The 12,191-nt window shown below is 48.8% G+C and overlaps 1 protein-coding gene across 2 annotated transcripts in view; it reads left to right on the top strand.

The window, feature by feature from the left end:
* The window catches only part of LOC149351622 ((Lyso)-N-acylphosphatidylethanolamine lipase-like), a 69,612-nt gene that overhangs the window by 34,222 nt on the left and 23,199 nt on the right, over positions 1 to 12,191 (top strand). For both annotated transcript variants that reach the window (XM_089580939.1, XM_089580938.1), the window contains exons 2-3: positions 7,826 to 7,996; positions 9,310 to 9,428. In XM_089580939.1, coding sequence (XP_089437065.1) covers positions 7,927 to 7,996; positions 9,310 to 9,428 — 189 coding nt within the window. In that variant the 5' untranslated portion in view covers positions 7,826 to 7,926. The remainder of the gene's footprint in view (positions 1 to 7,825; positions 7,997 to 9,309; positions 9,429 to 12,191) is intronic.

Below are 12,191 nucleotides of genomic sequence, written 5' to 3'. Positions count from 1 at the left end.
TAAATGGGCTGTGGCAGAAACCGCTGGTTATTCCGCACACGGACAGGAAGCGATGCAATTTGATCATTAGCTCTCAGTACAGCCTAGCGCGGACGGCATCAGGTGAAAGCGATTGTTCAGTCAATCGAGAGCGCACGGAGGGCGGTCTAAGAGCCGTTAAAGGGGAAGCGCTTGGTGACGGGGCGTGCAGGCGCCCTTGAGGCATGCTATTGCACCACGGTCATGCGCGGAACTCCGACTGCGCAACCGGCGCACGGCCAGCGGCACTCTGGGCAGCTATTCAGGGGGCGGGGTTTGTGCGTGCCGGCAAATTACGCCATTGCACGGCTTCTTGGCAATGACACACCTTGCCAACACAATGGTGGGACGAGAAGCAGTTATCAGTTGCTGTTGGCGCTGACCTTGAAGTCTGCCGGTGATCTTGTCCATTTTCTTAGATCGGCGCGGCTCTTTAAACGTGAAATCTTTGATTGCGAGCAGAAAACTCATGCTCACAGTGGATGCAGCTATTGAGCGGCTGCGGGGCGAAGAATGAATCATTATGTACGGTTCTTTCGTTTCTACGCTTTTTACCTATGCTACTTTTTTTGTGATTAGTCCTTGTGATATATATATATATATATATATATATATATATATATATATATATATATATATATATATATAGCCGCCTGAAACCAACTGAGGGTTCTTTAGAGTCGCGTGACCTAGTCTGCAGTATTTTGTCGTTTTTCAAAGTTAATTAGTTAAGCTTAATTAGCTAACTTTGTAATTATTGACTTGATGAACAAAGTGCCAATGAAAAACGTGTAGATCGCTTTGAAAAACAGCTGACTGGAACATTTGCAGCAACGTACTATTTACGTAGTTTTTTTTGCCGGCCTTTAACCGTAATTCGGACAATAAAAAAAAGCTTCCACGTGACAACCGTGCCACTTCAACGTCCCAAGATGCACCATAGAGAACGAAATCCTGTTTTCCTGAACTCCTCTCCTCGATGAGACTTTGGGTGCACATTGGGGCAGAGATGCGAGCGAGCAGCTGGTCACGTGATAACTTCCTTTTAAGGCCGATAAATGAAGCTACGTAAATTGTACCGTGATGGAAACAGCAGTACTAGCGGTTTTTCGAGGCGATCTAAAACATTCTCATTGACACTTTTTTCCTGAAGTTGATAATTAAAAGTTAGCTAATTAAGCTTAACTAATTAACTTTGAAGAATGAAAAAAATACTCGAGACTAGGCCATGCGACTCTGAACAACCTTTAGTTGGTTTCACTGGGCTAGGACACTTCGTCTTTTTAAAAGGTTGGTTACATTTAGCTGGGACACCCGGTATATATAGACACGCACACACACACACACACACACACATACACACACACACACACATACACACACGCGCACGCACTCACGCACAGTTCGACCAGTTTACCCTGTTACCTATATAAACACCCCTGAGGGCTCGAGCACGCACAGAACGGCAGCTTGGAACTGATATGCTAGTGACCCGTGTGTTCCTTTGTCGCACGCACGTGCGTCTCGTTTGGTGCAGAACGTGCCTTTTTTCTTCTTTTTTTGCTGTCGCCTTCCCCGATAGCGGTCATTACTGTCGGTATCACGAAAAACAGAAGGGTATGGAGATGCGAATATTTAAAAGGAAATCCACGATCTCGTCGTGCTTGGACGACACATATTTCCTTCCGCCTGCCGCCACCCTAATGAACTGACGCACACAAACGGGGAAAATGTTCGCTCGCTCGGCCCGGCCCTAAATAGTCCTAAGCACACCTTCTTTTCGACAACACTTGCGGGACACGTGTGCTTGCTCCTCGCTTTTATTTTTTACTTGTACACTTCGTCTCAGCTATGTATACATTGATCAGTGGGTACGAAGTGGCAACCAACTGAATAGAAGAGCAATCACGCAAAGTTCTCCAGCCGGTTGAAGCGGTAGAAAACGGAAACAAGAACATGGACACAGGGTGGGTACTGCTTCTCTGCAGGCATGTTCTAGCGCTGTGGCAAATATATTAACGAAGACACACTCGCGCATTCGTCTAAATTGTTGACGGTATCCGCGCCGGTTGCCGCCACGGCAAAGCACAACAGCTGGGACAGCAGACGCGCGTGGAGGGGAATGCCTCCAGTATTACACACGACGTAATGTTGTCAAGCAGACTGGGACATTGAACCGTACCTCAGTAAATGAAATCGTCGACTACAGTTGGCTTTGATTCTTGGTCCCTTCAGCTTTTTGCAAAGACCCGAACAACTGCCGGTAAGCAATCACAGACAAAGCACACCGATATACATATAAAGCAAGCCGTCGTCCGGTCCCAAATATATTTGGCCGCCGCGCTCTTGCGTTATCGTTTCTAGCCGTGGATTTTTTTTTCTGTGTTCGCAGCACAGCGGCGCCCAGCTGCTCGCTTGACCGCCCTCTGCCTGCTCTTCCCCATTGTCGTTTTCCTCTTTTTTTTTTTGCATGAGATGGCTTTTGGCGCCGCGGTGGATGTCCGAAAGGAAAAAAAATAGTTATATTTGCTGTTTTAATGTGTGGTGAAACATGTATGAATGTTCACGTATTTAGTCGGGCATGTATGCAACGCGTACAGCCAGCCAAATCTTTAGCTGGCGTGCGTGACGGCCGCGTTTTCCGTGCTCCTGCAGCTTATGACGAAGAAAACTGGCGGAAATATCAAATTTAAGCACAGGTTTACTAAGCCCGTGCTTAATATTGAGCTTACCGCAAGTTTTCTTCGTCGCAAAGCGCAGAATTAGCGGCCGTCACGCACGCTAGATAAAGATTTAGCCGGCTGTACATAATGGCTATGCTTTTATACACAGGGTTATTGTATGTGCCTATTTCTTACATCATGCACAGTGATCAAAAGTGCATAGTGAGCAAAAGTGCTTGAAAGAGCATCCCGTTTCGAGCCGCATATGTGTCCCCTTGTTCCTTGTAACTTGGGGTGTAAATTAAGCAATGAGCAACAAAGCACAGCAACAACATTGTCAGCTTTAATGCTCATGATTGTTTTCAAAGCGCGACAAGACGGAGACGAAAGGAAGAAACAAACACGACAAGCTTTAATGCTATTGCAGTTCAAAATGGCAGCTGGCCTTCCGCTGTCACTGACTGACTGATTGACACACTCACTCACAGGTGTACATGTTGTGCTCAGAGCTCCATGCGTAGAGTCCATTGTGCTGGCTGCATCGTCAGCTGTGAACTTCCTTCGCTGCCTGGCCCTGTCAGGTCTCGATTTGGCTGCACTTTCAGCACTAGTTCACAAAAGTGCCGTGCCAGTGCAGCGTCGTTTCTTGCGGCGCGAGTGTAGCCTGACACTATTGCTCTCGGTGCAGCGGCCAAATCGAGTGCAAAAGTACAGAAACGTTCGTCTGCGGCGGCCGTGTGTTGGGGCTTTTCACGTGGTTTGACATAAGCGCGGGGTTGTGCTAGCTGTATTGAACTATTGAACGCTGTGCATTTGTTCGAAGTGGCGCACCTCGTGGAGCGGCGATGAAATTTGTTACTTCCAAAAGGGATAAATTTGATACCGCTCTTTCCTTTGCATTGTGCAAAGTGGCACAGGTCGACCGTCAAAGAGTCAACAGGTACTTTGAAGAGGCAACAAACTTTGAATTCAAGAGGTTATTCAGACTTCCGCTCGAGACGACCTCTGAGTTTATACGCCTGATTCAGGCTGTCGCCGTTCTATCCGGAAAGTGGCTGCGGTTTTCCGCCAATTACAGAACGAAAGAGTTGCCTGATATGTCACACTTATTTGAACTCAACAACTCGCGTTGACAGTCGGCAGACGGCGGCGGCATAGTGACTATCAGAGACTGAGTGGCAGGCGAAGGCGTGGGCTAACTGGCGACCTGGCTGGTATGGTGGAGCCAGCAGCGACCGCATCGCCAGCGTCCCCGCGCGGCACTCCCCGCATTAACCGGATGCCCAGTGTGTTTCCGTCAACCCGTCCGCATAGCAGGCGCGCAGTGACATCGTTGCGAGAATGGCACCTCGGAGGGAGACCTGCTTTTATGCGGATTTGTGCAATGTTCGAAATTACAGACCTTTCCCCGCTGAAAATGAGAAGGCGGGAAATAGAGCATACATTGGACAAAAGAGAGATGTTCTTGTACAAAAAGGTCGTCCAAAAAGATCTTGATGAGATAATCGAAATTGCCCTCTTACAAAAGGCCAGGCAGCAGGTCAACGGTTTGTTTTTGTTTGGATTGCTTTTATTTCTGTTTCTGAGCAGAAGTTAAGAATCGTTGATAAAGGTGGCACCAAGAACGAAAAGTGCGCGTGAGCAGTTCGACAGCACACCGCATAAAAACAAGAACTGCAGACTTCAAGTATTTAGCCATGTTCTTACGTCATCAAGGATGTTCTGTAGTGCTGCAACTTCTTACGGTAAGCTTCGTGGCCTGCTTAATGTATTTGGCCACTGAAAATGTGCTGTACAGCGGTTCAAACTGACCACTTGTTGTAATCCCTGTCAGATTCTTTACAAGTCTTTTTTCCCAACCAAAAGGTCTCGTTCCCCGAAGGCACTCTCGTATTATTCGAAGAAACGAAAAAAGGCAAGTTCCTCCTTCTGGGTTAACTCAGGAATGTTTCCAGTAGACTGCAAGATGACTCAGGGAGGGGTGTCCAAAGGGTACATGGGTTGGCTACCACCCATTTATCCGTAAAATAGAGGGTGAAGGGGCTAGTCCCGCGCCCTGCTTTTCCAGCATGACTGGTTTCGGGCCATCGCTCTTCAGCCTTGAAGAGCGACTTGCAATTGTGAATGCGCCGTAAAGAGACGCCTGCCGCTTTTGGTTTCAGCCAAGACTGCGAGAGTGTCATTCGGGAAGGAGAGCTTTCACGGTAAAACAAACCTTGCAAAGAAGGTGGCTTACGAATTTCCCCAAGTGGTTCATAACATATGCAGTAGTAGTGTCTTTGCAAGATGCGATGCAGTTCTGTTCCATCTTCCACATGACGATGCAGGAAAGAAGATGGAAAAAATAGCTAGACAGGAGTTGTAGCTGGCACATGGGACGACAATTCACGAAGTAACTTCAGTACAAACCTAATGATGACATGCTACGTCTAGTTTCTATTGCGTTCAGGTTGGGCTGATCATCGATTCTGAGCAGCCATGTCTGTGTTGCAGTCCCGACGGCAGTGTGACATCCGGCGGCACATCGCAAGTTATTGAAATTAAATGTCCTTAGTCTAAGGAACAAGTGTCTGATTGACCCAGACAAAGAAATCAGCTATGTGACATCCATTACGGGAATGGGCACTTACAATTGCGCAAAACCCATTCGCTCTACACGCAGATAATGATAATGCTGTATATCCTGAGAATTGACACTGATTTACTTTATGTGTACTGTCCTCAGAGAAGCATAGCTCTAACAATCAAAAAGGACGAAGCATTTCTTGCCGAGTCTATACCAAAGTTGGAGGACTTTTATTTCAGCTATTTCCCGAAAGAACTGATTAAATGGATGCCCAACGACATTTTGTAAATAATGTACAAAGCTCCCCCTGTCCTTTCATGCTATCGCTACCGCTGACTATCGCTGTCTGCAAACTGAACGAGAGTTGCATCCACTTTCCTTCCACCCCCACCCTTCGCCTCCTCTGTTAACCAGATGGCGCCACGCGCTCTCCCCAAACTGCAGCGCACGGAGCCTATACGTGTGCGTATGATGCCGACCGCAGCGAGTCGTCATCGCAAACGTTGCGATCACGCACTTATTAAAAACATCTCGCCATCTGCCTCTTACGCTCCGTCGTGCTGCATGTAATAATAATATTTGCACACAGAAGAGAGGCTGGACAAAAAGCTGAGAACTCATGCACACAAGCACGCACGCACGCACACGCACGCACACGCACACACAGCGACATCCTCAGGACTCCAGCGTATTTGTGGTTCTGAACATTGACTGCGCTCAACACTGTTTCGTTCGGTAGTGAATGGACCATTTGCAGAAATCTAAGTCAGCTTCTCCGCAAGGCTTGTTTTCCAACCAAAGGGTCTCGTTCCCAGATGACACTCTCGCATTCTTCGTGGAAACGAAAAGAGTCAAGTTCCCTCTTCTAAGTAAACTCAGTGATGTCGCCAGTTTGCTTCAAGATGGCCCCGAGAGAGTCGTCGAAAGAGTGCAATGGTAGTAAACCTTCTGTGGCATTGCAGTAGAGGCTAGGCAGGAAAAGAAGGAAATGGGTCTTTGTTCCTTTGCCGGCAGGAGTGAGCTACCTCATACCTTTCTAAGAATTTTCTGCTGAACAATACCGTCGCCCCAACTTCCTCCCTTCAACCCCCCCTCCACCCCCCACAGAACTGTGGCAAAGGATGGTCTGCCTTCTTTTCCTGCCTAGACAGGTTTCCGCAAATAGTCAGTTGACAACTTTCAAGATTCCATGAAAGCTGACGTACAGGAAGCTGTTTTCCAACCAAAAGCCTCGTTCACAGATCGCGTTTTCACTTCCTGCTCTGCTGTCTGAAGCGGTTAGCGCAAGGGGAGAGGAGCCAGGTGCCCTCCACTGTATTATTTTTCGACAATGTTAGGGGGGCTACCCCTCTAGTCTGCGTGAACCTGAAGCCCCGACTGTCACTACCAGCTTTCGAGAAAGAGTGTAAATGGCAACACTTGTTGTTGGGCTAGTTGGTAATACATACTTCTGAAGGAACCAGCGCACAAAACACAACGGACAAGAAAAAGGTGGTACACGACGGACAGGAGCGCTCCTGTCCGTCGTGTACCACCTTTTTCTTGTCCGTTGTGTTTTGTGCGCTGGTTCCTTCAGAAGTATGTAAATGGCAGTTGTCGAAAGGTTACAATGATGCATTCTCTTGACGGGTGCCTGTCTCGACTCAATGCGAGATTGCTGTCTGTGAACGAGGGTTTTCGGTTGTAAAACATCTTCCTGTAAGTCACCTTTACAGCAATTTTGAAAGTTGGTGCTCGCTGGTGGGGGACGCAGGAACGAGACGTGTCTCACCGCTCATGTTTTCGTCTCTGCGTCCTTCTCCATGTTTCACACTGCGTTCATCAGCACTGTTTCCAGCAAGGCGGCTCGATGGCTGCATAGCCCAACGTTCATGCACTTAACGTTGTTCCCATTCGACTCTTGCTGATGTGCATTCGTGGACCCTTTTCGCCACGCTAGCAGTATTTGAATGCGCGGCAATTCGCCTCCTTTTTTCTTCTTCGTGACTTTCAAAATTGCGGGAAAGCTGACTTACAGGAACATGTTTTCCAACGAAAAACCCTCGTTCACAGACACATTTTAGCTTCCTGCAATGCTGCATGAAGGGTTGAGCGCGAGGGGAGATGAGTCAGCAGCCCTGCACTGTGTCCTTTGAAAAAGTGTGCGGGGCTGCCCCCAAATCTGCGTGAACCTGAAGCCCCGCCGGACATTGCCAGCTTTCGAGGTAGAGTGTAAAGGAAAGTTGTGCAAAGGTTACAATGATGCATTCCCTTGACGAGTACCTGTCTCGACCCGTTCCTGTCGTTCGCGCCTCGGCTCTATTGTGTCCTTTCAACAATTTCCCTCCCATACAGATAAAGGGACGTCTCTCCTCTCCCTTTTCGAAGAAGACTGCGAGATTGCCGTCTGCGTACGAGGGTTTTTGGTTGGAAAATTGTAGAGGGCGCTCGTTATTCTGCAAGTTGTCCATTGAGCGCAGTCGTATTCGCACAAGTGCGGCAAGTGCGGCGACAGGTGTGCACTCGTGACTGCGGCCCGCAACGCCCATCTTCCCGCTTCATTTGTTGGCACTTTTTTTTCTACCCTCTCTGCCTGCAGCAACCGTGGCCAGCAAGGACGCCCGGGGGCCGTCGTCGAAGGGGGCCCGCGTCTCGAGCACCAAAGGCTCATCGTCCGCGCCTGCAGCTGCCAGTGAAGACATGAAGCTGGCGCGCTGGGTTCCCTCCTCGCGGGAGCGGCTTCAGGAGGCCGAAGAGAAGGTCTTCTCCTGTGAGTCCCTTCCCTGTTAACAGCGCTAAGCGAACCGCTTAGCTGACTGTGTCTTCCTTTTTGTCCTTGTAATAAGCTCTGACACGTCTCCAAAGAAAACATTTTTAATTTGAAACCCTTCGAAGCCGGCTCTGCTCCTTCAAGGGTGGCCGTGGGCTGTGGCCAGCGTCTGTGGCTAGGTACATAAAGGCGCTAGCCACAGCCCACGGCCACCCCTGAAGAAGGAGCCGAGCCGGCTTCGAAATGTTGGGTGTCGTGCGTGTCAGTAGAGGGATCCCACGTACGGATGTGTCGAGCGCTGTGTGCGTTTGTGTGCTCCATTCCATTATGATATGCAGCACTCTTGGAAAGGAGGTGTGTGTGTGCGGCTGGTTTTCCCCCAGCCCCTAGAACGGATGTATGGAGGGACACATGTTCGTGCGCCGTGTCTATATGTGTGTGTTCATTTGGCTGGACTCAAATTTGACAGTCCAACCAGTCAAATTTGACAGTCAAATTTGACTGTCAATAGTATCAGAGCTTATTACAGCGAGAAAGAACAAGATGTAGCTGTGTACACAATTTACAAAGCACAGAAAGTAAACAAGTTTGCGCCTCTCGCGCGAGTATCCAGTCAACATGTTCTACCTGGAACTACGCAGACGCTCAAGCTAAAATCTTTCGATGGTAGCTTTTTGGGCAGCGCGCGAATGTGTTTCTTGCAACATGCGCCTTTTAGCCTCGGCGTAGCAAAGAAGGCAAGAACAGGGGCTAGTTGGTCGTTCACGGTTCAGGGAATCGCGTTACTTCGTCTGTGCTTTCGTTCCTTCATGTATTTTCCGTTTTTCGTCCTGTAATCAGCTTAGCACGATTCCCTGCACCTCGGGGTGTCGTTCTTCAGAGTATAAGAACGCCAGTGGCAGTTACAGCATCACCGTGGTGCGATTCATAGTAAATACGCCATAAATCGACGGAAAGCAAGCGGAGCCATTCATTTTGGAAAGCGACTGAAGCCATTCTGCTCTTCCAAGGGGATTCAAGGGGGTACATTGCCTTGGATCGCTCACGCTCGAGTGGCGTTGCGTCAGTCAATCGGCATAACGGTCGGCACTAAGAGCGGCGCACCATCTTTGTGGAAGTTGATCGGCATCAGCACGTTTCCAGGGTAGCCATGAACGTCGCGTTCGAACCTTTCGAACGCCTCTCCGTCTCTTGTGGATCGTAAGGATTTCGTATGCCATGTGGACGCGTGTGGATTACCTCGTGGGTGTTTGTGAGACTTTGCTTCCATAACATGTTTCTGTATCTCTAAGCGGTGCTTATTGTTATTTCAGATCTGAAGAGAAAGTATACGGGCCAGTATGTTGAAGTGGGCTATTTTGGAGACGCCACCTCTCCCTGCCGCATGTGGACCATCACCATGAAGCCTGAATCAGAAGACTCAATTACGCAGGTAAGTTAAGCATAGTGTAGAGAAGCGCAAGGCATGTAAGGCTATTCACCGTACCATGATAAAAATAGAGGCAGTTTTTACTCTTGTTACAGTATGATGGCCTCATACTCCTAGCTGTTGTTTCCACGCTCTCATTCGGCTCACAATTTTTACTGTTTTTTTTTATTCTTGTAGTGGAGCCTCCGCGTTTTCGATTAGCCGTTTTCGGTTAGCGGCTGCATTAGGCACGAGTTTTACGGGTTCGATGCCGGCCTCGGCGCTCGCATTTTGATGGAAACGAAATGCATAAACACTTGTCTACCGAAATTTCGTTGCTCATTAAAGGTCTATAGGCGGCCAGAATTAATCCAGAGCTTTCCACTGCGGCGTCCTTTAATGACCTTCATTGTTTCTTTAGCACGTGAAAATTAATCTGGAGTTTTCAATTCTTTTGCACATTTTAGTTGCAATCTTTTTCACATAGAAATGGTAGATTCAGGTCGCTAAGAGCTTACCGAGTGTTTGGATTGTCTTCAGCATCAATTGCTATGATATAAAAGAAGTGACACGGAATTTCGGTACTCACTGCTCTCTTGCCATTCTTATGATTTACCGTAATATCCTGTATACAGTACGCGGGTTGTATACTTGCGCTGTGCGTGCCCATACATTATTATGTGCTGGTTGCATACCTGACTCTTACAGGCTATGTACCGGGTGCGGACAACCAGTATAATTTTTTCCACTCAAAACTTAAGTCCGAGTGCGGGCTGTGTACCAGAAATCACGGCACAGAAAATATTCAGCGAAGCTGATAAGCAGCCCCCATCCCCCGCTAGTATCTCATGGCAGACATTCTAGTTCTAATGGTTTCGACGCCACATTTTTCACAACGGATCATCCTTGGTGGTCTGTTGCCTTTCTTTGTCGGACGTGACGAGAGGGCTCCAAAAATCGAGACACCTGTTTGCCATCGTTTGTTAGAAATTACGCTAGTAAATACCTGAAACTTGTTGCAGCGTTGGCGTAGGAGGAGATTCCCTTTACTAAAAATAGCTATCATTTGAAGAGCAAGCAAATCGCACCAGCATTCTACCGACATTCTCGATCCACCACCCCATTCCACCCTCGCCCAACCACACACCCCACTCTCTCCCCCTCGTGAATGTGATGTCTGTTGGATTGAAGCCTCCAGCCCAAGCGAGGAGCCTCAACCCTCCAGGAACACCATCTCCACTCCGCCACCCCTAGTTAGGGGGGTTGCCCACCCACCAGCCGCAACCCTCGCTCCACTGCCCCACCCCACCCCCGACCACCTTCATCCTCCAGAAGTCCACCAACCCAAATACCTCAACCCTACACAAGGTATCTACCCATTAGAAGCTCACGCAGCGCTGCGAAGAAGTGACGGTGAAATGGAATTCAAAGACGCAGTGGAAAAGCGAGCTAACTTCTAAAGCAGCAACCTCCAGTAGTCTCCGTACTTCACCCCCTAGCGAAAGGGCTTGCCACCCACCCACCGCCAACCCTCGACCCACATCCGCTCCCGTCGCCCTCCAGAACAGTTGTGTCGTGTGTGTGAAGCCTCAGCTCAGAGTAAAAGAATCTACTCGAGTAAATGCATCAACTGTTTTCGCAGAATTGCCGATGGTGGATCGTCCCGTAACTTTTTTTTTGTAGAGCTTTGAAATACCAGTATTTATAAATCAAGGCAAGTGAAAAACGCGTTTCGGTACCGAGAACAAAATCAGCATTGTGGGATTAGTGGCAGGTGCGCAAAAGCTTCCATGCAAGCACACCCATGTGCGAAATGGAGACGTGGGTGACTACTCGTGACACGGCTGCTATAGAAAAACTGGAGGGGACACTTAATCCCCGCCTTAAGGTATGACCCGATGGCGTTAATGGGTTGATGCCCATATCCGCAGAATTGGTTATTCTCTACTTAACATTCATTGATCCCTGGAAGCCCTGAGACCACTGCTGGCGCTGCGGTTAAACGATGCGCGACTACTTTACGATGGAAGGTGCTGCCAGCGGTGGGGCTTTTGAGACCCTGATTGCTCTTCCCAAGCAAGCATTCGTGACCAGTCATGATAATTTAAATGTCACCTGTCACGGTGGGAACTTTGCTCACAATCCGGTGGGCAAGTTGTGATGACGCGCCACATAGGTTGCTTCTCTGGGGATTTTTCAAGGATTTTTCGCTCGTGGCCAATGACGCCCACGCCGGCTTTTCTGCGGCACGTGGCCCTCGACGCTATCACTACCCCTCTAACCCCCCCTCTCACCGCCCCCTTTTTTTTCATAAAAAATGTTCGAGTATTGTCTCCCTTTGAAGGTTGCTATGCTTTGAAGGTTGATTCGCCAGTAAAGACAGGGACGATGAGAATAGTATCTTGTTTTAAGTTATGCACACGAATTTCCATCGCATATTTTTATTGCGCACATTTAACCAAATGCGAGAGCCGGTATCCGGTAATCGGAGAACGCGAAAATTATACACGGCACTCTGAAATTATACGGGCGTGGCTCCTAGCAGTGGAGCCTGCAGTCTGCTATTTCTTCCGCAGTTCTTGGATAGGGTTTGCACTCGTACGCGCATGAGGGCACTTACACGGTCTCACATCCATGGCTATGCGACAAGAACAGCCCGCAGGCGTGGAGTGCTTGGGACAGCGCCTTGGGCGTGTTCAGACGTTATGTGTATCAGGCGGTCGCGGGCAATAGGGTCCTGTTTCGGTGGGTGAGCAGCAGACACCCAGCGGAAGACACCGGGCAGTG

Source organism: Amblyomma mixtum, chromosome 3 (assembly GCF_055824585.1).
Source record: "Amblyomma mixtum isolate Tamu chromosome 3, ASM5582458v1, whole genome shotgun sequence".
Taxonomy (NCBI): Eukaryota; Metazoa; Arthropoda; class Arachnida; order Ixodida; family Ixodidae; genus Amblyomma; species Amblyomma mixtum.
Note: the sequence above shows the minus strand (reverse complement) of the source record. Positions and strands in the feature narration are given on the sequence as shown.